The 27,457-nt window shown below is 36.6% G+C and overlaps 1 protein-coding gene across 2 annotated transcripts in view; it reads left to right on the forward strand.

Annotated features, from left to right (window-relative positions):
- The window catches only part of BNC2 (basonuclin 2), a 231,114-nt gene extending 204,675 nt beyond the window's left edge, over positions 1 to 26,439 (forward strand). For both annotated transcript variants that reach the window (XM_041485604.1, XM_041485603.1), the window contains 2 exons: positions 2,677 to 4,643; positions 25,262 to 26,439. In XM_041485604.1, the coding sequence (XP_041341538.1) occupies positions 2,677 to 4,643; positions 25,262 to 25,922 (2,628 nt within the window). In that variant the 3' untranslated portion in view covers positions 25,923 to 26,439. The remainder of the gene's footprint in view (positions 1 to 2,676; positions 4,644 to 25,261) is intronic.
- The last annotated feature ends 1,018 nt before the right edge of the window (positions 26,440 to 27,457 follow it).

Here is a 27,457-nt window from a genome sequence, read left to right on the forward strand (position 1 = left end):
ATCAAGAGGTAACTCATGTAGCTAAGTGCCAGCTTTGCTCAGTTAAGATGTGGAGCATTCTCTGAAAGCACAAAGGGAACCCCTGCATTTATAGGCTTGCCTGCCTGTTCTGTGTATGCAGAGAGCTGGCTGTGCTGCCATCAGGGACGGACTGTGTGACACTGCCTTCCCCTTACATGTGGGAGTCTGTTACAGGATCTCTACCTACTATTCTCATGAGTTATTGTTGTGCTAGCTGTGATTAACTTTTAATTACTTATATATCGGTTTTTGTAAAGCATCCATCTGTTATATAAGCTTGATTTACAAATGAAAACAAAAACAACATAAAATGTAGCAGTAGTACATTACAAAGCAGTCTGCAGCTGGCTGCAGACAGAAATCCTAATTCAATACAGGTAAGCAGTGAAAATTAGCCAATGTTATTTCCATCTTTAAACTATGGAAGTTAAAGTTAGAAAGAATTGATATTTGTGACTTGGGTTGGGAAATGTGTGCAGATAGATGAGGTCAGATATGACAGCGAAGGCCTGGAGATCAAAATCTGATTCAAATCTGGCTTTGCAGCTCCATGCAGGAATTACCCATATGCTGAACTGCTATGGTTGGCTGGAAGTTGTTGAAGTAGGTGTAAGAAACTTTAGATCTTACCCAAGGGAAGAGTAGCTAAAGTTATTTGGGTGGAAAAAAAAACAAATACAATTTTTGAGCTTTAAAATATGAACCTGTCCTTTAATTTTTTTTTATGGCATTGGTGGATTTTTCTCCCACCCTTCATCTCATTTAGGTTTGGTTTTGTTTAACTTATTTTTCTTGTTGGGGGTGATATTTGATGTTCTGGATGTTTTCTGTTAGATAGTACTTACTGCCTGTAAACTACTGCTACATCAAGAACTGTAAGGACATAGAAATCAGACATGTCCACTGTGCTTAGGGATGTTCAAAGGTGAGCACATTTCCACTAATGTGGCAAACCAAAACCAGCATCTGCATCATGATGTTTCATTCATCACCATAAATACAGAATGAACATTTTCTACACATAGATGCTTTCCATCTGGGTTAACTGGGTAAGATTTTCCAAGTTAATTGCTGTTGAGACTTTCACTGTCTTTCCGGGTTTGATTGTAAAAGTTCACATGTGGAACGTTTATAAAGATTTTGTAGTTGTTTCTAAGGTACTGAAACATGCATGGCATTAATCTTCAGCATTAGCTTTCTACCCAGAGAGGTGAACTGAACTGAACATTTTCAAACTGAAATAATAAAACCAACTCTAATCAATTAAACACATGCTTTATTATTTGACATTGCAAAATTATATTTTTTGGTACTCTAGGAAACATGAGGGAAGAGAAGTATCAATCATCTGAAGACTGAAAATAATTAATTGTTTTAATAAATAAAAAAAAAAAATCCAGGGGGTAAAGGGGCTGGAGAGGAAGAAAGGTATTTCAGACTTAATAATCAAACAAGAGTTAATGATTTTAGCAGCAGTGTGTAATCCAAAGTCTTCAGGTAAGGTTCTGAACCTGAGATTCAAGATGTAAAAATATCAGAGGCAGTTTGGTGGTGTGTCTTGTAAGGCTTTCAAGCTGTCTAATGCATGAGGAAGCATTGGAATAATTTTGGTTTGATGACCTTCCACATTTCTTGTTGGTTATAGTTACTGTGCTAATTTTATGTCCAGCATTTGCCCAAAAGGAAAGATGCCAATAAAATGATGTATTCATTATATAAGTATTTTAATATGTTTTTATCAATACTTGCTTGAATGGATTGCCTGACATTACATTGCAGAATTTTTAAGTCTTACCTTCAGGCAAATCTCATGCTTACTAGCAAAAATGAAAGTGTGAAATGCTTTTTAATGTATATTTAACAACAGATAGTCTTGTGATTACTGATGTGTATTCTCTCTGGATTTTTCCCTTGCTATCAGAAGGCAATGTTAAGAGACAACATTTTTACACATTTATGCTATTTACATCCATCAGATCCTTACTTTTTTACATATTTTTAACTGTCATTTATAAGAAGGCTACAAAAAAAGTAATCTCTCAAGTCTGAACCATAACAAGGTTGCAAGTTTACAATCAATCAATTGCCAGTAATAGTCCAGGAAGAAAGGGATTAAGGTACAAGTGTTGTGTGATGTTTTCAACACATTTTGCCTTGCATCCAAGTTTCTTATGAAATGGTCTATAAATGGTTTCAGTCTTTTATCTGCTTGTATTTAAGGAACAAATCTATCAATTGTATTTATTTACTCTTTCTAATAGTGTTATCATTTATTAGTGATTAAGTTACAATTTTTTGTATGATACAGTTCATGTTTTACTAATGTATTCTAAACAGTAGCATTCTACAGAGATCACTGTTATTAAAATAAAAGTACTGAAAGCATTTTAGATCACAGAGTCCCAAGGTCTACATTTTGTGTACTCTGACACTATTAAACTCAGTCTGGTTTTCTAACTGTGACTCTAATTAGAGTATTTGCATGGAAGGAAAGTTTATGTTGTTTGGTCAAGTTCTGTTAACACTGTTTGCATCTTGTTTTTTGAGCTTAGTGTTTCATGTTCAGGCAGCAGAGCACCTTCTTCAATAATTATGCAGAATCAATAAGCTTTTCTTTGTGTTTTGTCTTTGTTGTTTCTTTGATATGGCCTCTAGGATGCTGCAGGCAAGGTGCTGGACCGCTGGGCCATCATGTCCAGGGAAGAAGAGATCATTACCCTTCAGCAGTTCCTGAGATTTGGAGAAACTAAATCTATCGTGGAGCTGATGGCAATTCAAGAAAAAGAAGGGCAGGCTGTGGCTGTGCCATCTTCAAAGACAGATTCAGATATAAGGACTTTTATTGAAAGCAATAATCGCACCAGGAGCCCAAGTCTCCTTGCTCACCTGGAGAATAGCAACCCTTCCAGCATTCATCATTTTGAAAACATCCCAAATAGCCTTGCATTCCTGCTTCCATTCCAGTACATAAATCCAGTCTCTGCTCCACTGCTGGGGCTGCCTCCAAATGGCCTCCTGCTGGAACAGCCAGCAATGAGACTCCGTGAACCAAGCCTTACGACCCAAAATGAATATAATGAGAGCAGTGAATCTGAAGTTTCCCCTACACCTTTCAAGAATGAGCAAGCATCCAGCAGGAATGCTTTGACTAGCATCACAAATGTGGAGCCCAAAACTGAGCCAGCCTGTGTCTCTCCTGTTCAAACACCTACGCCAGTCAATGATTTATCGAAAACAGAACACACAAAAAGCTCATTCCGAATTCACAGAATGAGGAGAATGGGGTCAGCCTCCAGGAAAGGAAGAGTGTTTTGCAATGCATGTGGCAAAACTTTCTACGATAAAGGTACTCTTAAAATCCACTACAATGCTGTGCACCTGAAAATCAAGCATCGATGCACTATTGAAGGCTGCAATATGGTCTTCAGCTCTCTCAGAAGCCGCAATCGCCACAGTGCTAACCCAAATCCCCGCCTCCACATGCCTATGCTAAGGAACAACCGTGACAAAGATCTAATTCGTGCTACATCAGGTGCCGCCACTCCTGTCATAGCAAGTACAAAATCCAACCTAACTTTAACAAGCCCTGGGCGTCCACCAATGGGGTTTACCACTCCCCCTCTAGACCCAGTACTACAGAACCCTCTTCCCAGTCAGCTGGTCTTCCCGGCTTTAAAGACTGTCCAACCTGTTCCTCCTTTTTACAGAAATTTACTTACTCCTGGAGAGATGGTGAGTCCTCCAACTTCACTCCCGACCAGTCCCATAATACCAGCTGTGAGTGGCATGGAGCAGCATCCCCCTCCTCCTTCAGAGTCATCGGTACCTTCAGTGTTGATGCCCACCCCAGAGCCCAATGCGGACCTTGCCCCCAAAAAGAAGCCAAGAAAGTCAAGCATGCCAGTTAAAATTGAAAAGGAAGTTATTGACACTGCTGATGAGTTTGATGATGAAGATGAAGAGGTGAATGACAGGAGCACAATGGTGAATGACATTGGTCATGACAATCACTGCCATTCTCAGGAGGAAATGAGCCCAGGTCTGTCTGTTAAAGACTTTTCCAAAAATGACAGAAGCAGATGTATGTCCAGACCAGACATAAGAAGGGCAGACAGCATGACATCAGAAGACCAGGAGCATGAGAGAGACTACGAAAATGAGTCAGAGTCATCAGAGCCCAAATTGTGTGAAGAATCCCTGGAAGGCGATGATCGCCTCCATGAACCTGGTGAAAAATCTATGATGCACAGTGACCAACCAGATGAAAACCACAATGACTCTTCCAACCAGGATGTCATTAAGGTGAAGGAAGAGTATACAGACCCTACATATGATATGTTCTATATGAGCCAATATGGACTGTACAATGGAGGCAGTGCCAGTATGGCTGCTCTTCATGAAAGTTTTGCCTCTACATTCAACTACAGCAGCCCTCAGAAGTTCTCCCCAGAAGGTGAAATGTGCTCCAGTCCAGACCCCAAGATCTGCTATGTTTGCAAGAAAAGTTTCAAGAGTTCCTACAGTGTGAAACTTCACTACCGAAATGTTCATTTAAAAGAGATGCATGTCTGCACAGTGGCTGGCTGTAATGCTGCGTTCCCGTCACGGAGAAGCAGAGACAGGTCAGTAAATATTAATTGATTTTCTGCATTATTAAATGCGTTGAATTATGGAAGAATAGGCAGTTTAGGCTATATGAAGAAATAGAGAGATGCATAGTAATGACAAGTGACAATTGTGTTCCCATGACATTGAAAGAGATTTAGCACATTGAGATTTTCATTGTTCCTTGGCATTCAGAATGGTATATATTGGGCCATCCTCTTAAGTGACTGCCTAATTAATAAATGGCATTATACTTTCTATTTCCTGTGAACATGTATATAGTACTTCTGTTCATAAGCTACAGCCCTCATTACCTTTATTTACTTCTTCCTGTAACATTTAAAACAAGAAAATCTTCTATTAAGTGTATAGTAAATTATATACAATACAAATATCTCCATTGCATGCATATCAAACCATAGAACTAGGAAGGAGGGCAGAGTGGATGGGTGGTTGAATGAAAAGATGGAGATCAGTAATAAAGGACTGGAATTATTTCTATCCTCATAGGGTCATACAAAAGCAAACAAGAAGCATTAGAATGTTGTTCTTTACTATATTTAAGTTTTAAAACTAGGCGCTATGTTGTAGTGAGAACAAGTCAATATTAAGAATTAAAAAATCATTTTCTGTTTCTTTACTAGAACCTACACACATCTCTATCCACTATGGTCATTTAGTCTATGTTACTATTTTCTGCATGTAAGCAGTGGCCTTCTCCACCAGTGGAAATTGTGCACATTCAGAGAGAAAAGGCTTCCCTACATATTTTTAAGATCAACCAGGGTATATTCTGCTGGCCCTTCAGGTGACATCATGCCTGAGCTATGCTGCATCAATACAAAAGCAGTTGGACTTAAACAGAAGCAGCTGGTCCATAAACTCCTTAGTTTAAGGGGGTTTTTAGTTTTGTTTTGGGGTTTTTTTGGTTGGTTTTTTTTATAGACTGTTCTTTTTGATTCCTGAGGAGAATATAATACAAATGGAATTTGTCAAAGTGATACGATAACACAGGTATTTCATACTTGTGGATAAAAACTCTCTCATTTGATGATCAGACTGTCACATAACAAGATCTCTCTGGTCATGGAGTAATGGTGAAATTGGGTCACCTCTTTTCCTTTACTTGTGTTTCATATTTTTTCATTAGGCAGTAAAATTCAGCAGTCACAGGAAGGAAATTAAAACTAGCTAAACATTTCATACACAGCTCCTGATTTGTTTTTGTATTTTTTTCATTGAAATTGATGTGGTTTGAAAGGGAATGTTTTTTATCCTATAAAATGAAAGCAAGTTAGTGTTAAGGATAGTGAGGAGCCAAAATCACTGTTTTGATGAAGAGTACCATCCCCAAACATCTCCTGTCTTCTCCTATCATTTATGAAATCCACTAAACAGAAAAATGTGAACAAACATAAGAATACAAGTTCAAAACACCTAAGAAGGACAGTCTAGGAAGCTTGCATTTCAGTAGGTTAAACTACTAGATACAAAGCAGGTAGATCTAAATTAAGACAAATTTTCTTGCTGTGTGCTGATAAATTTTATGAGTCTTGAATTTGATAAGGGAAGTATGTGAATCAGTGGCATAATCTATGCTAAGATTAAATGTGTTAAACCTCTTTCAGTTCCCGAAACCATAATCTTTGTTAGTCAAGAATTTGGTTTGGTCAGTCTGTTTCCTTCAATGAATTATGAAAAATCAGTCATGTACCACACACAACAGCTTTGAATTAAGCGTGTGATGCAAGAGCTGATTAACTTTAGGATGTGGAACTTTATGCAGTGTATTAAATTTCAACTGTAATACGTTGAAAGATCAAGGTAGTAATAAAGTTAGCATAGTAAAGATTTAGATATTCTAAGAGTGACTGTGATGACATGCATAAAATTTTTCCAAGACAAGAACCTGCATATAGGACATGTATTGAATTTTTTTCTGATATACATGGGATACTACTGTTAAGCTTATTGAAAGAAGCATGAAATAAAAAACTGATTTAGTGTCTTAAATTGCAGGCTGCAAATTTAAAGATAAAATTATTATCTGCATATAATTTTGAGTGACGTAATGGACAAGGCCACCTTCTTACATAATTCCATTAGTAACATTCAGAATATGATTCATTTATGTGTTGCTCCTGGGACAAAAGAAATTTTTTTGCATATTATATTCTTTAATTGCAAAGATTCAAGAAAGGTTCTATAATTCAAAAAATTCAAAGGTGTGGTACAATTTGTGTGCCCTACTAGTTTTTATTAGTTGTTTATCAGTTTTGGCTTGCAACAGTAGTCAGAAAATGCCATTAAAGACCCAGGAAATTCTCCCATGGTTCAGGATGTTTTTTTTAGACACTTGAGCAAGAAACATACACAAAACTTCCCTGGGCTATCCATTTTTATCTGGAAGTGCAATGTCTAGAAATGTGCAGAAATGCAATCATATGTACAGCATGTGAAAGAAAGCAAGCGAAAGATTTAAATAACATTTCTAATACTTAATCCAAAAAGGGCAGTTTTGTTAAAAAAAACTTTAGGAATTAAAAGTTAAATCAATATATTCTCTCTGCCCCCCCCCTTTTTTTTTTTTTTTTTTGGTGTTGGGGTTGGGTTTTTTGTTTTGTTGAGGGAGTGATTTTTTGTTTGTTTCCTTCTTTGTTTGTTTGTTTGGAGTTTTTTTGCAAACTGTTTAATTACCCCCAAAATTTTTCCATTACATTTGTTTTAGTTTTTTTTCTTATCATCCTTTTGAATATATATTTTTTCTTTTTTTTTTTTCTTGAGAGAGTATATGCACTTCCCAGCTTTTCAGATTATGGAGACCATCAAAAAGATAACTAGATAATTAGATTAATAGGATTGCAAAGTGGAAACTTCTTCCAACCACTTAAATCAATTTCATTTAAAAACTCAGGAGCGTTTTGCTAACAATTGCTGTATGAGAAATAAGGGTTAGCTACCTACAGCACACAGTAATAACTCCTGGATAATATTTGAAATGGATTTACATCCCATTTTGGACTCATTACAAAAGTCTCTGTGAATTTTTTGTGCTATGAGTCACTCATATAATCTTTGATTAGCTGGAGTGTCTTTGCTTTGAAAATTAAATTTTTTTTCAGTACTTTCAGTACTATCTCTGTAAAGAAATCAGAGTTCTAGCTATTCCATAGCTTACAGTATTGCGAAGTTTTAAAATTTTTTTGTCATTTTATTAAGCCTATTACTAGTATTATATTAATTATATTATTAATCATATTATAACTAGTTAGATATCTAAAACTCACAACTCTAGCTATGTTCTGTAATAAAATACTAGTTTAAGTGGAGATAGATAACATTGGCTGATTATTTTTGTTTCCTTTAGAGGCATCTGATTTAGCTTAAGTCCTTTTCCAATGCAATTCTAGTTAATCAAAGGTTAATCAAATATTCCCCCTTGTACATATCACATCAGGAGCAAAAGCAGTGCTGCTTGGATGAAGGAGGGATTTTATCTGTGTCAGAGCTGCAACCCCCCTTTTGCAGAAAGCATCCTGTAGCAATTTGTGCTAAGGTTGACCAAATCTAGCTTTATCATTCCTACATCATTCCTGCTGAGGTCAACACCTGCATAAATATCCTTCTGCCTGCCGTGCTGGAATATCCTCTGAGATCTTTGGCCAATCAATGCTAATCTTTGCAAATTATGGTCAAGATCACCAGAAGATTTTAGAGTCCCGCTTCACATGTGGTTTTTTTTCAACTCAGGAAGAGGGAAAGCAAAGTAAGACTTCTTTTCCATACTATCAAAGACCCAGAAATTCTGTTATCCCTTCTAAAAATTAAACAGTATTGTTTTCCAATAGTCAAGCTCTGTTTAGCCTAGATATTTTTTAAAGCACCTCTTTTCATCATTCTTCTGAGTTACAGGTAACATCACTCATTAAATCACCCTTAATACCTAGATTTTTTGGTCTTTTCCTCAGAGTGGTCTTTCTGATCTCTTTACATAGAAGAACTAGACTTGGGTAAACCCCTTTTTCTTCCATAGTTCAACAACCACTTCCTGAATAGGTGTTCATCCATTTCTGTTCCTGTATTTACTTCAGATGTCCTTTCTTCTAAAGACATGATGTTCAGGCTAAATCTTGTTGCAAAAAGACAATGGAGAGTAAATAAGAAAAGAGACCATATTAAAAATTTTGTCAGAAACAGTGTCATAAGCCTCCTTTTGAATGGGAAGACATCTTTTCAAATAACTTTTTAAATGCAAAAGAGATGGGAAGAAGATATGTTCCCTTGAGAACTGACCACTTGAATGGAAAGATTTGTCCTTGTGGATTGAATTCTCTCTGGAGTCAGAGAAGATCTTTCCTGCAAGTGAGAAGAAAGGGTCAGTGGCCACAGTAGTCCATTCCCCTGGGATCTCTTTCCCAGCCTCATCTATGATTTTTATCTCAGCGCACACTGAGTTTTCCTTACAAAGAGATGGGTGTGGTTAATCCTTGAAGTCAGCACAGAGGTACAGCTGCTCAGGGAATGATCCTGAAAAGTGGATGAGACAGGTGGATGGGAGGAGGGAAGAATTATTTCCTGACCAAAGGGGACAGCAATGCCAAAGTTTCATCTGAGTTGAAGGGCACATTCAGAAGTAAAGGTCTAAAAGGTGCAACTTAGAGTGGTTGGCTTGATTTTGGTTTCTCACCTGTAAGAGCAAAGAATTTTGTGGTCAAAGACAGTGATGAAACAGGTGGCAGGTGGACCTTAGGCCTTCATTACGTCTTGCTGAGAAACTTTTTTTTTTTTTTTTTTTTTGGAGGAGAAATAGAGCCATCTTCTCAGTTAGACTTAGTGCATGCTAAATCCCCATTTCACCCAGTACTGACATTATTAAAATCAGTTTAATCAGGAGGAATCAGTTTAATTCAGAGGAACAAACGAAAACTTTTCATTTTGTCTGTCTGCTACTTAAGTAGGGACTATTCATTACTCAGGTTTGTCTTTTAGGTTTAAGTTTTCTCAAAAACTGAGCATGCATGCATATGCATGTGCATGTGTGTGTGTGTGTGCATGTGTGTGTGTTCCACAAGATGGGAAAGGTAATTGAGCCCTATGAATAAATTTAAAAACAAAATAATATCTGCTCAGGGTGACTTATAAATAAATATGAAGCAACTATTGATGCCAAGTGTGATCATGCCATTTGATTGCAAGTTAAATCAGTCCAGATTTAAAAACGTAAACTCCTTGATTTGTATGGAGCAAGACATCTGTAGGTGGTTTATTAAAACCTGCTGATGTTTCCAGAACTAAATTTGTGCAGATATGGGCCTCTGGGTAGCTGTATGGAAAAAGCAGAAACATACTTTTTGTCTGGTTACCTGACTTCCGGCCCTTGTACAGGTGTGCTTGAATAAATTAACATCAGTTACCTATGATGAGCCACTGCAAACATTATCAAGGGAGGTGAAGATGTGAGAAATCTGTTATCTGCCTCCTGTTATCACCTCCTTGACACAACAGTACCCATTTTTTAATCATCCTACTAGGCTTGGAATCTTCTACAAATAACTTTTTGGAGAATTACTTTCTATAAATGCACTCAATTCTAGCTCCAATAAATATAATACTTTGCATCAGTCCATTATAATTATTACTGCATTACCCAAATATAATTAGCTGTCATATACCAGTTGAATTTCTTCCAATAAGAACAAGAAAATCCGGTTTTAAGACATTGGGTGTTTGATGAACCATTTGTCAAGAGACAAAAATTGTATCTGATACATTTTTAAAAATATAAACACATTTTACACCTGTACTATTGTTTCTGGATGTAATGCAGTTCACAAAGAGACTAGCTGCATATCCAATACAATTGAATGAACCATTAAGTTTTCTCTTGCAGAGACACTAAGATGTGTGTCATTGCTAATGTTCACATAACTCTTCCTTACCCAAGAGAACCTGTATCATAAAGAAACATTTTGTGCCATCCCTAACACAGATCTACTGATCTAACCTCTTCCGTGAGTAGTCATGTTGAACACAGGCTGACTGTCATATTGCATACTCACCAATCTGAACAGAATAAGCAGAATTAAAGCTAGAATGCATGTTAAAAAAAACTTCATAAGATGTTTAAATAGATTTTAATAAGATTTTTAAATTTAAAAGAAAATAAATAAATTGAAGCATGAGTCTACTTATGTGAGCAAATATTGAAGAATCAGTTCTGGTGTGGAGGGAGTTTCTTCCAGCTACATACAGTCACTTATTTGGGATTTGAATTGGAGGTGGTGGTTGTTTTTTAAAACAACTTGCTGTTGTTTTCTTGTTCTACATTTTCTTGTTCTGCTTTGGTATACAAAATTATGTCACTTAGAGAGGGAGAATACATTTTTTTATGCAGTTCAAGAAGTCTCATTTTTATGTGAACTTGCAAAAGAGCCAAGGTATTTTCAGTGATCTAAAAAGTTTATTTAAACAAACTGCTACACCAGGATTAACATAGGTGGGAAGCATAAGTAAAACATTGGCAAGCCAAAAGCAGAACAGGTATTGAGCAATATTTTTGCCTGGTATTTATTGTGATAAATAGTGTAAATGTTGAATGTGTTTTGTCCAAGTTTCCTGCATAAGTTCTGTGTGTCTTCTGTATGGTGAATGAGGTTATCTGGGAAGACAGGACGGGGAACATGAAGGCCTATCATAATATCCTGGTTGCCCTTAGGCTCCTAGAAATTACTGGAAGAACCACAAATTTTCCAGAGAGTGGGAGACAATTATTTTCAATTCAACTGAGTAAGTGTAAAGCTGTTCCCCATTTATGAAGATGTCCCATCTTCCCTAGAGTCTTTTGGAAGTGGGTTAAATAAAACACCTACCCACATAAGTTCCTGCAGGGAAAGGCTCTAGCTGTTCTTCTATACTTAAGAGCAGAAGGTTGTAAGATTTCTGCTACAGTAAAGGAAGCTGTACTTTAAAGAAAGAAGATAACACCAGGACACTGCATCCAAAAGTCTGGGTGGAACAAGACACTGCACACTCTCAGGTGCAGGAGTCTGGGGAGAAATAATGAAGGGTGAGGGAAACAAATTTATGTCAGGAATAGCTGTGTGTTTACTGCCCTTTGGATTTACAGCTTTCAGTGAAGGACAGACACACTCAGGCAGGTAAATGCTGTCATGCATACAATCGTGATCCATTCATTTGTCAGCTGTGCATGTCTGTTTGAAAAGAGAAACTTTCAATTCAAGAAGTAAACTTTTCATCAGATCTTATACCCTGACCAAAGATTATTAATAGCTGAGACCATTTTCTTTTCCCCATAATGACAATGCTGCTCTTTCCCCTAGATTTGAGCTGTTTCATTCATTGGAACATGAACTGAGTGACTGTGTTGGGACATATACGAATTAATGTGAGTAAGAAAATTGGTGAGGCAAGTCTTACAAATGAAAACAATCAAGCAAACAAACAAGCACACACACACAAAACCAAAACTGAAAGAGGGAAAATTTACCATGTGTAGATGCCTCATAATAGCTATAACGCTTTGTTGAATGATAGTGTGCCAGTTGTATCAGTATATCTAGACAGAGGTTGACATTTCAAAATATTTTTTGAAGTAGAATTATGTAGCAGGTGATCAGTATAGTAAAACAAAGATAATTTGGATTGCTATTCCATTGCTTTTTGACAAAATACATCTTAGCTACTGAGGCAGGTGAGACAGGAGAGTTTTCCTCTGAAATACATCATGGTAAAAGGTGTTGCTCAAAAATAGTTGGCAATTAATGGGCTCTGGGGAAAAGAAACCCGAAATCCAACTTCTCTAAATCTGGAACATTTTTTTAATGATTACACAAGCTGCTAGTCATTAGCAAATATGACGGGGAGTAAAAGCAAATTTGTGAAGTAGAGTCTATAGTTTCAGAAATATACTGTTCATTTAGAAAATATTAGTGGTAAAGCTGAAAATACTGCTCACTACTTATCTCAGGGTGATTCTGAAGGAAGACACATAGAGTTATGAAATGAAGTTAAATGCTCCACAATTTCAAGGAAGTGACCACTGTGTAGGCACTGCAAGTGCACTGCAAGGCACTGCGCACAGCTTTTTTCTGCCCCTTAATCCTCACCAGCAATACTAGAAGTTTGCTGTCCTTTGTCTCTTCAGGCAAGCAGTGCCACACTTCATGTACCAGTATTTGTGATACTATGCTGTAGTACCTCAGTAGAAACCACTCATTCACGTCCAGCACGTACGCATAAAACGTTCTCTAATGGTACCTTTAGAGGTACCTCAGATGATCTTTTGGGACCTGAGGTAACATAGGAATATCTCAAGTGAGATACCTCTTATGGCTCATCACAAGTTGAAATTTTAATGGCAAACACTGGATATTTCCTGACAATAGTTTTAAGCCCACTACTTCTTAAAAAAATCTAAGGCTTTTTGTAGTGCTTCCTGCTTTGCAACAACATCTTTTAAATGAGCAGTTTGCCATGTGCTAAGAAAACTATTTTTTAAATTATTTTTTTAATTAAGAGTCTATTTCACATTTAAGCTTGCCCTGAATAGCATTGCTTTAAAAGATCTGTCTAAGAAATAATTTAACATTTTTGCCATGAGGCACCTTCAAGCTTCATATAAATGGACCTGGAAGAGAAATGAAAGAGTTTTAGATTTGCCAGAAATGTATGCTCCCATAAAAGAGAAAGAATTGTAGGACTTTGAGGACTTTGTTTGCATTATGAATAAATGTAAAATGGTTTGTTTTGTGTGGGGAAAGCAGGGGAAGAGAAGGAAAGAATAGGATCGTAATAAGATTTTTTTTTGCTGTCACTTTGGTTTTCTTTTTTTTTTCTTTTGAATAAAGAGGGGTAAGTCCCAAGCTGTATGTCTGTGTCAAACTATAAGAGTCTAAAACACAAAATGTAAATTATAGGGTTTATAGATTGTTATTTCCAATGTTACTGATTTTTTTTTTTTTTTAGTGCTTTACAAACTTTATTGCTTATTTTATTAACTAGGGAAAAGCGTTTCACATTTCCAGTTCAATACATTTTTTCCCTTTCTTTCCCTCTTCCTCCCTCTCTCCTTTTCTTTGTTATGCTGGAATAAGAAAGTAATTACAGTTCAGCCACTTACAACAGAAAATACAAATGTGACATAGTTAATTTTGCTGCCTGTAAACCTTAGGTTGTGCTATTGTGTTTTACACACAATATACAGAAATAAAAATAGACCAAATGTATATGTGTGCCTGTGGATGAGTGTACTGAAAGGAAGACATACATTATGTTATTAGATAAGGATATAAAAATACAATGGATAGAAAGAGAACTTGGATTCCCTCTCAGATGGTAAATGACCTCTTGTTTCAAGATGAAGATGCACACAGATATATATACAATATATATATTGTATATTATGCAAGGCTGAGAACCAAGATTTCAAAAGGAGGGGCCCTGGCAGGAAGGATAACAGATCTTGCACTGGACGTCTCTCAGGTCTGATAGCCAGATAGGGGAACGGCACTAATTCTGCAGCCTTTTTAGTCTGTTCTGTCACAGAAGGGGCACTGCTGGGTCAGTCAGCTCACTAGTAATTGTGTTTTACAGACTTCTAAAGCAATTGGCTCAGTCAGTCCCAATTCAATAAAAGTGTAGAGCGAGAGTGAGAGCACTTTTGTTCTATTTTTTACTTGAAATTATTTCATTCAGCAGTCTGTCTTTTTTATTACCAGGATTTGACATTAGCACTCCAAGCTATATTAGCATCCATTTCAGCAGTTCAGTAATGGTATTAAAAAAACACTTAACTTCAACGGTGAATGGTTGTATGACAGTACCATAAAAATCCACATTAAAAAAAAAACTTATGTATTTGTCCCTGTAAATTATTTTTCACTCATTTAACCACTTCAAAACTACACTCTCTTGACTGGTGTTTGCAGGAGCTTTAGCAGCAAGCAAGTCTTGTAAAGGGGCTGCAATTGCAGCAACAGTGGCATGAAGAGAAAAATTAAGACATTTGAAGAAGAAGAAAAATATTATAGGAACATGCAAGCACACATACATATACAGCAAAGACCTTTCATTTTGAGTGGGTGCCTGTCATTCATCAACTGAAGTGAGATTTTTAAACTCAAATCACTCGAGGTAAAATCTTTGGCATCTTCCAGATTTCTGGGATTTAATTTTGAACCCAGCACTCTCCAAGCTTGGGACGGCAGCCTAACTATCTTGGCACTGCAGCGCATTAATAAATGACTGCATTAGGTTCTAAATTTTGATTAAACATTCTGTAATTAATCAATGGTAGACATGAAGCAGTTGGCAAGGTCCAGAGCTGCAAAATGTTTAAGACATAAAACATTACAAAGTAATTAGAATGTGCTCCTTCAAGAGAAGGATTGCCTTCAATAAAGAGGTAAATGATAGCATCATGTTTATTGTGGACGTAGGCAGCCAGTGCAATATGATAAACTGCAGGAGATACACGTATCAGTAATCATCCACATTATTAGTGTCATTAATCATAATTCTAAAAATATGACAGCAGCAGCCAACTTTTTGACCAATTTTGCCTCTGCCTGTTGGCCGTTATAACTTCACTAATAGACTGCAGAGCTCCTGTGCGTGGCAGTTTGCATTGAGAATGGAAGGTTAATTATATTTGAGCTGCTGATTCCTTCTCTCCTCGGAAAAGACTGAACACTTTGACAATCCCAGGAGCTCACTGCTGTTAAAGCAGTAAAAGTACTTTATTGAAATTTTCTTTGTTGGTCAGGAATGAGTAGATGTTTCAAATGAGATATAAGTGCCAGGCTGGGATGGCCGCTAATGTTTCTTCCAAAATAATCCTTGGACAGCAAGCTGAACTTAGATATCTTTGCACATTCTCCTATGAATGAGTAAAAAGTTGATAATTTAATAAATGCTGACAATAGCATGTATGGAAGAATCTCAGAGGATTGAAATTACTGAGAAGTTGGGGCATCAATGAAAAGAGGTTTTAGGATAATCAGCTATCTGTTGACCTGATAGGGGTCCTTGTTTAGTAATATAAAATTACTAATAGTGGAACCCTATTGAAATGCCACATCATATTTGGTTTTATAGTTCCTCTGGTGTTATATAAATAAAACCAGCATTTTTAGACAAATAAACATTATGAATGAGAATTACTAAAGCATTTTGATCAAAATAAATGGTTTACAGATTTGCTGTGGCACCTGAAATTGTACAAAACTATTCCTGGACCTCGGGTTTTATTATTATTTTGAACTTGAGGTTCAATCAATAAAGAATCTGTAAATCTCCTAAGCAAACCATGAGATAATGTGCTGCTGTGCATCAACATCTAACAGAAAAGATTTGGATTGAAATCAGAGCTAGGGGAAAACCAGGAATTCTATCTGAATTTTGTCTTTATTTCTTCATAAGCTGAAACTTAGAGTTCAGTAAAATTTATGAGTGGTATGTTGAACTTTAGGGTCTGTTTGTCTAGACTTGCAAAGTTGTCACTTTTGGCTGTAGCAGTAAAATTAAATGAAGGATGAAAACTTCTGATTGTAAAACTTGTATCATATAAAATTTAGATCATTTAGATTTGAAAAGAAATGTTAAAGCATGTATTCTTCATCAATTCAGTATTTCTTAAGGGAAAATACACCTTGTGTCAAGGAGTAGCAAATACTTCAACAGAATGGATATGAGCACTTCATGCATGACTGCAGTACACTGCACCAGCTAAACTTCTCTGTAGAGCTTGTGTAAATTGTAGAAAAAGCTTTGGAGTGATAGACAGCAGTGCTAAGCACCTGTTATACCCATCAAAGTACTTTCTCATATGTATAATGACTTCTTGTGCACATAACATTGTGACGCTGTTAGTTCACTTAGAAAATATTCTGTCCGATAAATCTTCTTATTCTAAACTTTCTCAACCAGTCTGGATATTAGACAAGAGTGCTGGCTATTTTGTAATGAGTCTGTTTTGCTTCCAAGCAGCTAGTAAAGTGAGAGGCTGAAGTGTTGCAACACATTTTTGATCATTTCTCAGCAACTTTGCCAAGTACGCCAGTCGTGCTTTTTGTTTGTAACATCTTTTGATCTTTAATGGACAACAATAGTAATATATTAAGAGTCCAACATAACCTCAGTGCTTCTGAGCACACACAACTGTTGTGAACGTGTAATTCTGTTCACACCATAAGGACCATTTCACTGAACACCTCAACAGGTATGTACTGAATTATTGGACCTTTCAAGAGTCCCAAGCCTGACAGATAGGATTTTTTTTTTATTATTTGGTAGCAAAAATTGCCATCAAGTATCAGTTTCATATTTAACCTGAGTATTTGCCTGCACAGTCAGTCTTGCCTATCCTGCCTTCCTAAATGCTATCACTGCATTAACATTTTTTATGCATTCCATGGTGATGATAAATTGTTTTCTGACTCTAACTGTGGATTAAGTATGCAAAAGGCATGTTTGCCACTGCCAACAAACCAATAATTCTCACTAACATCTTCAGAGTTACAACATTTATAAAGTTGCAAAGAGGAGTAAACAAACCATCTGTTTGGCTTTACCATATGTGTCATGCTCTCTTATTAGCATATTACAATTCATTTAGTAAACAAATTTGGTGATTTTATTCATGTCAAAGTTAGAGGGAGCTTGAAGATGATTAACATTCCTGGGACAGGCACATTAATACATTGCTTCCTCTGCAAAGTTAAATGGCTTCTCAGGAGAATCACCCCTTGTTGACAAGATGAGACTGTCAATTTTGTTTGCCTGCCACATTAGGGGCCGTAAGGGGATGGGAAGCTCTGAGAAAGAGGAGCAGTGTAGGCAGCATAATTCACTGTGAATTGAAAAAAGAAGTCTAATTCTGATAAATGGTCGACCCCAATACATCCTACCTGTTATTACAACAGACGTGCCGTATCTGTGCAGTAAATTAGTTAAACCCCTAAAGAGTTTGATAGGAGCTTATCTTCAAGTGAATAATTTGAGTGTAGAGGGAGCTGTCTTCGTGACCAGTGTGAGTGATTTGTTTCATATTGAAAGGGATTGAAATGACTGGGCTCCACATCTTTAATTTGCAAGAACTTGCTTGTCCTTTATTTCCTGTATTTAATAAGCACTGGGTTTTTTTTTACTTTTTTTAATAGGTTCTGAACTGTATTTTACCTTTTGAATTTTCTTCCTATGAAAGGTTAATATTTTTCAGATTCTATGCAATTTCAGGCCTCAAGAGCTGATGTTATTACCTTTTTCATGTAGAAATGCCATGGTTTTATCAGGTAGTATAGTATTTTTGCTTTGACTCTTTCTAAAGTCTACCCTCTACATCTACTTTTCTCCTTACACTCAGAGGCAAATTAAATATGATCAAATAAATACATAGAAGCACTAATGTACAGACTTAAACTTTGTCGCTGTTCAGATAAATGTGAATTTTACAATTTAGGTCAGATCAGGATTTCATATTGTTACCATCTTTGCTTGGATTTATGGATATTTTTTTTCTCTTTAATTAAAAAAGCCCAAAATAAAACAAAACCTGTATCAAAGACTGCTGATAGAGTGGCAAAATTAGAACATAAGTGAGAAGATAATTTCTTTAACAGTTTCTGTTACTAATTAAATTCCAGGAACTGTTTATTGTTGATTTTCGTAAGCAAATGGGAGAAATGATTGCTGCTTCTTTCTTGAAGAAATGTCAGAATTGAGGCCATATCTTTCTCATAAATATGTACACTGTTATATTTAGCCAGAGTCTTACTTTCTGGTTCTTTGATTTTAGCTGCATGAAACTCAGCACTTTCAGTCTGCAAAGATTCTGAGAAAGCATAAAATTCTGGGTTTACTTTCCATAGTGTTCACCTATTCTGAGCCTTTCTGTGAGTTTCAGGCTTAAACAAGCAGGAAAGGGACATGAAATTGAGGTGAGAACATATTACTAAATTATGTTAGCAACTAAAATCGTGTGAAAATTTAAAACAAAACCAAAAGTCTTAATTCTTTTTGCCTTTGAGGTGAAGAGAAACAAATAAAACTTTCCTTTAACATTTCATTATAGGTACAAATGTAGGCTGAATACTGAGCTGAAGAAAAAGTCTCACAGGAGGAGTAATGAAAATTTAATTGTTTATATTTTAAACCAGATTGATAGATCTTAGTTGTAAACTAAGTATAGCAGAAGGATAGCTTTTATGGGACCTGTACAACTAGAGCAGTAACTTCCATATCCAGCTTCAATAAGAGGTTCATCAGTTTGTACATAAATCACCAGCCAATTGTGTTCTGGCTTTTGATTTTCTAACAAAACCTTCTCAGATTGCTGAAGATTTTGTGTTTTCAGGTTTTGTAACCCAATAGTAGCTTCTGTCTTCTTTAAGAAATAAATGTACTCAGAAAAAAACATAATTAGACAGAAAATAATTTTGTGCTGCCTTTACATGCATTAAGTCTCAAAATATAATTTTATAGTGTTGCTTAATACTGGGATCACTTATTGATCTTAAAACAAAGCTGACCAAAGACTGATGGCCTCCTGCTGTCACATTCTGTTTGTGATTTCTTTTCAGTATTAGAATGGTAGGGCTAGGTGGTATTAATTTATCAAATCATGTGTTTACCAGAAAAGTCACCTCAGAATATCTGAAATGTAAGAAACTGGGATGGTGGCTTTCTTGGAAACAGGAAGAACAGTTGTGGCTGGGTACATCTGGAAATGTAGAAGTAGATAATTTCAGAATTTTGATGAACAATACAGTTTACTTTGATGGTTGACTGAGATCTTTATCAGGGAGGTTTGTCACTTATAGTCAGGCAAAAAGTAGTAGCTAGGACATTAACATCAATTGGCTTGGCTTTTCTGTCTTACTTCATCAGTGGAAAGTGGGTTTCCACAGTCCCTAACTGACTGCCCTAACAACTATGCATCTCTTTCATTCTCACTTCCTTTTTCTCCCTCATCCCATAATATTTAAGTATAATCATACTTTCCGCTTGCTAAAATAATTGAGAAAATTGTACTATATGCTTATTTTTCAACAGCCTGTGCTGTTCTGAACTGTGAACACATTCAACCTAATTTTTCATGCAGTTGGTTTTGTGCCCTCTTTAATGCTCACATCTAAATAAACAGCACTCTTTTAATCTGAATTCTCTGTCTCTGCTCTGTGCATCAGAGATGAGGTTTGCCCTGGTGCAGATAGGACTTCAGCTACGGTTGCATCCAAATTTGGCCTTGAGTCATCCATAGGATTCATGCCAATTTCTATACCAGGATAAATTCTACTCTGATAAATTCCTTTTCACTCACTTCAAAATGAAATTAAAAGACTGACTAAATAAATTTTAAAAAAAACCAAACTAAAGTGGCCATTACATTTTTTCTTTCCAACAAATGGACAGTAAATTAACAAAATCAGATTCCTTGACAAGTGTAGAAGGAAACTGCTAAAGAGATCCCAATCAGGATTTATGATCTGTGTAAATAGAATTTACGTTTAATTGACCATATTTCCTAGGCTTAAAATCCCCTTCCTTCAGTTGGTGCATAGCGCATCTGTCACTAAGAAACTTTCAAGTAGTAGGTGGGGTGTAACCAACAATGAATTGTAGCAAAGAAAGAATACTTCCATAGACTTTGCAAGAGAAGGAAAATACTACCGCCAGTGGGATCATGCCCAGAGTCAGGGAGCTTCTGTAACTGTTATAGGGTTCTGCATTGCACTGCTACTGAAACTCCTGTCTGAAAAGTCAGTGGTGAACTCAGAGGTTGACATTTCACCACAACCACAGATCTTATACGTATCATCATTATCATTATCTTCCTCACAGCAGACCTGCTCCATTTTTTGGCCAAATACACTCTAGTGAGAGCTTTGCACACACTTTTGCCTTCCATATAAGTAATTAATTAACAGTAACTTGAAAAGAGTGGTATTTATGTCAAAAAATCAGATATTCTGGGTCCTAGAATTTGCTCAAACTTCCTTGCCACAACAAGCTACATTTCAAAATGTACGTTTCAAAATGAGGGGAAAAATACCCTCCTCATTTTTATGGGTATCTGACATATAGTACAGACCTATTCTTTGCCCCAGATAGTATTTTCAGAGCAAACCCTCTTCACCATCCCTTGTTGCCTAGGAACTGATAGGTATAGTAACTGAAGTACAGTGAGATATGCCTTTAGTTAAACTCACTTGACTGCATATTTCTGTCCGGAAGACTTCAATCACCACCAGTTGTCTTTACACAACATTTCCACTGTGAGGATCAAATGTCATTCGGGTAGTTGATATACAAATGAGCAATCTAGGAAGTCCAGAGGCTTTCAAAGGATTTAATTAGGTCAAATATTTTGTTTCATACACATATATTCATTTCTCCCAATCATTTATGTTCTTTAAGTTCTTTTCCCTACAGATACAGCAGCAGTTGTGGTGTTGCAAATGACACCAGAGATGGCCTTAAATTAGCTAGCTGAGGTATGAGAAGTAATGAAGCCATGGCAAGCTGAAGTTCAGCAGGTTTTGGCATATTTTGCTTCAAGATTTTCTGTCTGTTTGATGGCAGTGTTCATGCACTGGCACAAATCACTCTGCCCAAGCTGTGCCTCAGCTTACTCTGGGACCATTGTTTACACATACCTGGGAGCAGAGGAGGAAGTTGTAAGGAGCTTTGTAAATCACATCAGGGAACAGAATAGCTGAAACAAGAAACTTTAGGTGTCATGGGGAGGAGCAGATGAACAAGATGACAGGTGGTTAGCACTGGCTGAGGGCTTGTAGGGGACTCCTAGGGTTTGGGAGTGACAAAGCAGAAGAGAAAGGGTTGGATTAGGATGGAAAATCTCTGTTCGGTATGCAAAAGGGGGTCTGAAACTTTGGGGTTTTTAGTAAGATTTCAAAACTTCAGTATCTAAATAAATGAATTTTTTTCACAACTCATACCTCTTGCTCCACTAGAATGTTTTCACATATGATATTTAGGGACAGTATTAAGCACAAGTAAAATAGATTAAGAAATGAATGTAAAAGAATCAATTCTTTTGAACTGTGGTTGCATAATGGAAATCGACTGCTATGAATGAACCTATGTTCAGAAGTTATGAACAGCAGAGCTAATGCACTGCCATGAGTTCATCTTTATTATTGCATTACACCTGAATCAATTGATAAAGTAGCTTCTTTTTAAGGCTAGGAATGGCACTTAATTGAATAAAAGTCAATGTAATTATATTAGGAGAATCCAACAGTACTGCTGACAGCGGAAAAGGGACACTACTGAGCAGGGTGCCAGAACTGGTCCGCACATTTCTGCACATCGTTTGCCTGACAGATATTATGGGCTGGTACATAGTTTAACTAGATTACTGATTGTTACTGCTGTAAGTGAGAATTTAATAAGGGAGGCATCTCTTCTTATCAGAGCATCAGCAGCATTTGCATCCTTACACTGGTCTTTCTCAGAATGGCCTTTGTCTATCTGGGGCTTGGTGCCCCCTCTTTAACATGGCAGTTTATTCTTATCTCTTCATTTAGTGAATGCTGGAGTTTTTTTCACTGCATGCCTGGCTGTTGTTTTTCTCAGCAGAAAACCAAGGAAATAATAGACACAAATGCATGGAAGCTACAGTTACAGTTATCCTAACTAGCTTGTATGCTGAAACAAATTCCCATTACACAGGAGTGAAGAGGGGAGAGAAGAGGAGAAATTACAAGTACACACATGAGTACTTTATGAATAGTTTGCAGTTAGCCTTATGATGATAAGCACAAATGTGCTTTTACGGTCATTTAATAACTCTGGCCAGTGTGGACAGGCCTTCACAGTAAGCGTTTCCTGTACTGCACTTAGCAACTTAACATGGAGCTATATTCTATCTGAAACCAGGAAGGCAAGGGACCATCAGGACTCCTGTTTATCATTCATGTATGTGCACTGCATGCATCTGTTCAGAACTCATTTGTGGATAATAATGGGTATGGTGTGAATATGCTTTGATTAATTTGCTTTATGTTTTCTGTATTGTGTGATTGAGTCAGTATCCATCAGGACAACAGTATAAGTGATATTACCACAGACAAAAACCAGGTTCATAATCAAGACTTTTTTTTAAAGTCTGTGTTTTATTGGTTTCAGATTTTTCAGAATTTTTTTTTAACCAGATATGTCTGGATTGGAATGTGAATTTGTTCTCTCTCTCTCTCTCTCTCTCTCTCTCCTCCCCCTTCCCCTTTCTTTCTCTTTTCTCCTCTCCTCTCTCTCTCTTTTGTGATCTCAATTTAGCAAAAGATTAGAAAGCTGATCTTATCACAAGGTAAGCTCAGCCTTCCTAAGTGCAGTGTGGGGATATGCATAATTACACTTCCATGCCTCAAAAAAGCAATGGTGCTATATTTGCTTGTGTGAAAAGAGTATTTCCCATGTGGGACAAAAGCAAGAAATACTCTCCACTTTTTCCGCCCTTGCCCATACCTCTCAACTGTCTCTCATTAGGAGAAAAATCCTCTGTTCTAGACCACCCCCTTACTGGAATAATTGCATCCCAAGCACACACGATTCAATTCAACTATATTTCAGTAACAGTTTTATGTCAGAGAACAGTTACCTGCATTTGCAGGTGAATGGGACAAATTAGTTCTGTTGCTGTTTGTTTATTCCCTTAAGTTATGTGCAACAGATAAATGAATCACAAAGTAAGTGTTCGAAAATTACAGAAATTTACTCCACATCAATTTAATCTTCCTACATTTGCATTTGTTTTATTTATTTGCATTGTATTGCTGTACCCTGTTTGGGACTTCAGTTAGTTGAGAGGTATGTTTCAAAGGGTATCTTAAAATAAAAGCTTCCAATAAGGAAATATTGCTAATAGCTATTGTTTCTCTTCTCCCTTTTTTGTTAATGAAGGACCTGAATGTCTGTAAAATATTTGATCATTGTTATGTCTTCCCTTGCCAATTTTGTACCTAGTGCTTTTTGCAAATTAAGCTATTCCTGTGTTAAAATTCTCTCTTTCTCTCTCTCTTTCCCCACCCTCCTCCTGCTCCCCACTCCCCCCTCTTCTTTTCCCTCCTACATTTGGGCTCTGATCTGCAATTTATAATGGGCAGACAGACTGGTGAGTCTGCATGTTGTAAATTGCGGGTTTGGGTCCTTAGCTTGCAAAGAATGTTATGCAGTAGAACTTCGCTAATTCTTTTTTTGCTGACTCAAAATTCAAGTCACCCTCCAAAGAAACTGAATAAATATTTGTCATTTCCTCAGCAATGCTGCACACTCTGAAAACTGAACCCTAAAGTTTTCTATTACTGAAAACTTTACACTGATTTCTTCCTCTTAAGCACTTCAGCAAAATGAGCATGTTCTGTGTTCAGAGGTCTTTGATGTCCGTCATGTTTGTTGGTTGCATCATTAATTCAGAAAATGCAGTTTTTCAAAGAGGGTTTCCTGACACTACTGCAAATCAGTGAGGTTCTACTGCAGTGGATGAATAAAGCCAATGCCAAAAGTGGAGAGTAGAATGCAGTTTCAGATAATAGGCTATTTTACACATTTACTAACCCAAAGGCTTACCTTGTTTGCAAACATAGAGTTTTATTTCTTGAGAGCAAAGGCCCAGATCCTGTAGAACACTTGAAAGTCTTTTAATTTGCAGCTCTTGGGATCTGGTTTAAAATCCACCTCCATCACTGACAGTTTTCCATTGTCTTGAATATCTGCAGTAACTTCAGCAAATACCTAAACCAAACCATGCTTAAGTTTTTTGATTGATTTGGGGCAAAATTCTCACTGCCATTAATAGGGTTTTCTTTACTGGACATTACACTGCTTGAGTCAATCAGCACTGCATGCAGACAGTACAGGGAAAAGGACAGGGAGGAGTGGCAGTGACAACTTAGAAGGATGAAACCACTAACTTTGGCTAAGATTTTCAGAAACTTACATGTAAATTTCAAAGACTTGTTCTCTTAAACCCTTCAAGTCTTCTTCATCTTGGTTTGGCCTGATTCTGAATCCCTTTGCAAGAGAATTAAATTACCAGAATCAGGACCTCTGACAATGCCTTATTCGGTTACCTTTATTTTACTCTCCTCCAATATTTCACTTACAGAGTTGTGCGAGTACATATATATTAAATATAAACATCTTTTTATGTATGTATATGTATGAATAATTATCTAAAGATATGGATCCAGAGTAAAACATAGCTAGACACACATTAATATATTCTATATATTAATATTTTTGCCTCTTGAAGAGAAAGAAAGTCAGCAAGGATTCAGGAATCAAGAAGAGCATTTTGTATTTTCTGCTAGTACAATTTATTATTTTTTAAATTTCAAATAAAAGGGCTGTAGCTGCTGTTGGAGACTAATGTTGAGGTGCAGCAGTTGACACGAAAAACACTAATGGGGAAATTTGATTGTTTTGTTTAGTTTTGTCCACTTATAGAAAGACTGAAATTTCAAAGCAACATCGATAAAGGATATTTTTATGAGAAATTATCAATAAATCATAATGTGGATATGGTGCTTGTTGAATGTATGTTTAATCAAAAATACTGTACATTTTTCCTTTTCTCCCTTCCCTCTTCCTTTCCCAGACACAGTGCTAACATAAACCTGCACCGTAAACTGTTGACCAAAGAACTGGATGACATGGGCTTGGACACTTCACAGCCTTCTCTTAGTAAGGACCTCCGCGATGAATTTTTGGTGAAGATATATGGCGCTCAGCATCAGATGGGGCTTGACATAAGGGAAGACACCTCCTCGCCTGCTGGCACTGAGGATTCCCATATGAATGGGTACGGCAGGGGCATGGCAGAAGACTATATGGTACTAGACCTGAGCACCACCTCCAGTATCCAGTCCAGCAGCAGTATCCATTCCTCAAGAGAATCTGATGCAGGAAGCGATGAGGGTATTCTCCTGGATGACGTCGATGGGGCAAGTGACAGCGGGGAATCTGCCCACAAAGCAGATGCCCCTGCCTTAGCTGTAGGTATGGGCACCGATGTCCCAGGATCCCTCATGTTCAACAGTGTTTCGGTGAGCAACGGTGGGATAATGTGTAACATTTGCCACAAAATGTACAGCAACAAGGGAACCCTCAGAGTGCACTACAAAACAGTGCACTTGCGAGAAATGCACAAGTGCAAAGTCCCTGGGTGCAACATGATGTTCTCCTCTGTCCGTAGCCGAAACCGGCACAGCCAGAACCCCAATCTGCATAAAAACATTCCTTTCACTTCAGTAGATTAGGTCAAGGATGGACACAGCATAATGCCAGCTCTCAGAGAGGGCCCACTACATCTGAACTGCCGTATACAGTCTCCCTTTATATATATATATATATATATGTATATATATACACACACAAATATACATATATATATATAATTTTTTCTTTTCTTTTTTAACAAAAGAAAAAAACACCAGGTGCTTTTCCCCTTTCTTGGTTGTTGGGGTTTTTTTTCTTTTTTATTATTTTTTTTAATAGAAACAAAAATGTAGGACCTTTAATTTGGGGGAAGAGACCCTTCATTAAAAAAAAAAAAAAAAACCAAACAAAAAACACAAACAAGCATAAAACAAATAGAAAAACTGCAGTTGTCCCTAGTTCTGTTAGAATGTTCTTGGTCATCTCCAAAGAGCCAGTTTGTTCTTCCCATAACTTTTGCCTGAAAAAAAAATAACAAAAAAGAACAAGAAAAGAAAAAAACAAAAACAAACAAACAAAAGAAAAAAAAAAAAAAAAAAAAAAAAAAAAACCCAACCAAACCCAAAAAAAAAAAAAAAAAAAAAGAACAAAAGAAAAGAACACAAAAAAAAAACACACAAAAAATCCCCCCAAAAATACAAAAAAATTGCAAACAAACAAAAATAGAAAGAAAAAACAATCTACTTAGTTGTCTTTGTGTCTTCTAAGCATTGGGGATAACGTTCTACTAAGCATGGCTGTTACACTTGTATATATATATTGAGCCTTGACAGGCCTATGATGTAAAACAATTGTATTGATGGTGGTTTAACTCTAATTTTTTTGCTTAATTTTTACAGTTACATTCAGCTGTTAGATAAGCAGGAAAAATAGTTTGCTGCCTAGTTTTACTCATTTATGTTAGCTTTAATGCACATTTTTAAAAGAACCACGGTCTTGTTTTAACTACCTGCTAGATATAAGTAATACAGAGGTGCTGGCATGCTTTACAGTACCTGATTTGATACAGTTTTTTTGTCTTGTACTATTACATAAATCCAGTCATGCACTTTTTCGTACACTACAAGGGGATGTGTAATAATATCCATGCTTTTTTTTTTCTTAAACTATTGCCATATTTTCAGTAAGTGTCTTTAAAAAAAATACACTTAGATAAAAGTGATCTGGTCAGTATGAGGGCATGAATGCCAAACAAAGAGTATTAGTGTTTAGTGTTAATACAAAAGTGCCAACTTTGCACACATTTTGAAAAAAGAAAATGTAGTTATTCACCATAACCACAGTTGTAGTTTTTGGACTACACACAGAAAAATACTGGGGAGGGAACAGGGGTAAAGTGAAATACATAATTCTTGGTGCTTTTTCCAAGTGCCAATTATTACTAGAAACAATAGTGCATCCTTATTCTTTATATACTACATTGCATAAAAGTGAAAAAAAGCCCCAGAATTTTGTCATGTGAACCAGTCGAAAATTTTTTTGTCAAACATGCATAATATTTGGGGATACAAATGCTGATACTACTTGTCACAAAACAAAGATGAATATAATTTTGTGTGCTTCTTATTATAGCCTG

Source organism: Pyrgilauda ruficollis, unplaced genomic scaffold (genome assembly GCF_017590135.1).
Source record: "Pyrgilauda ruficollis isolate IOZ18807 unplaced genomic scaffold, ASM1759013v1 scaffold71, whole genome shotgun sequence".
Taxonomy (NCBI): domain Eukaryota; kingdom Metazoa; phylum Chordata; class Aves; order Passeriformes; family Passeridae; genus Pyrgilauda; species Pyrgilauda ruficollis.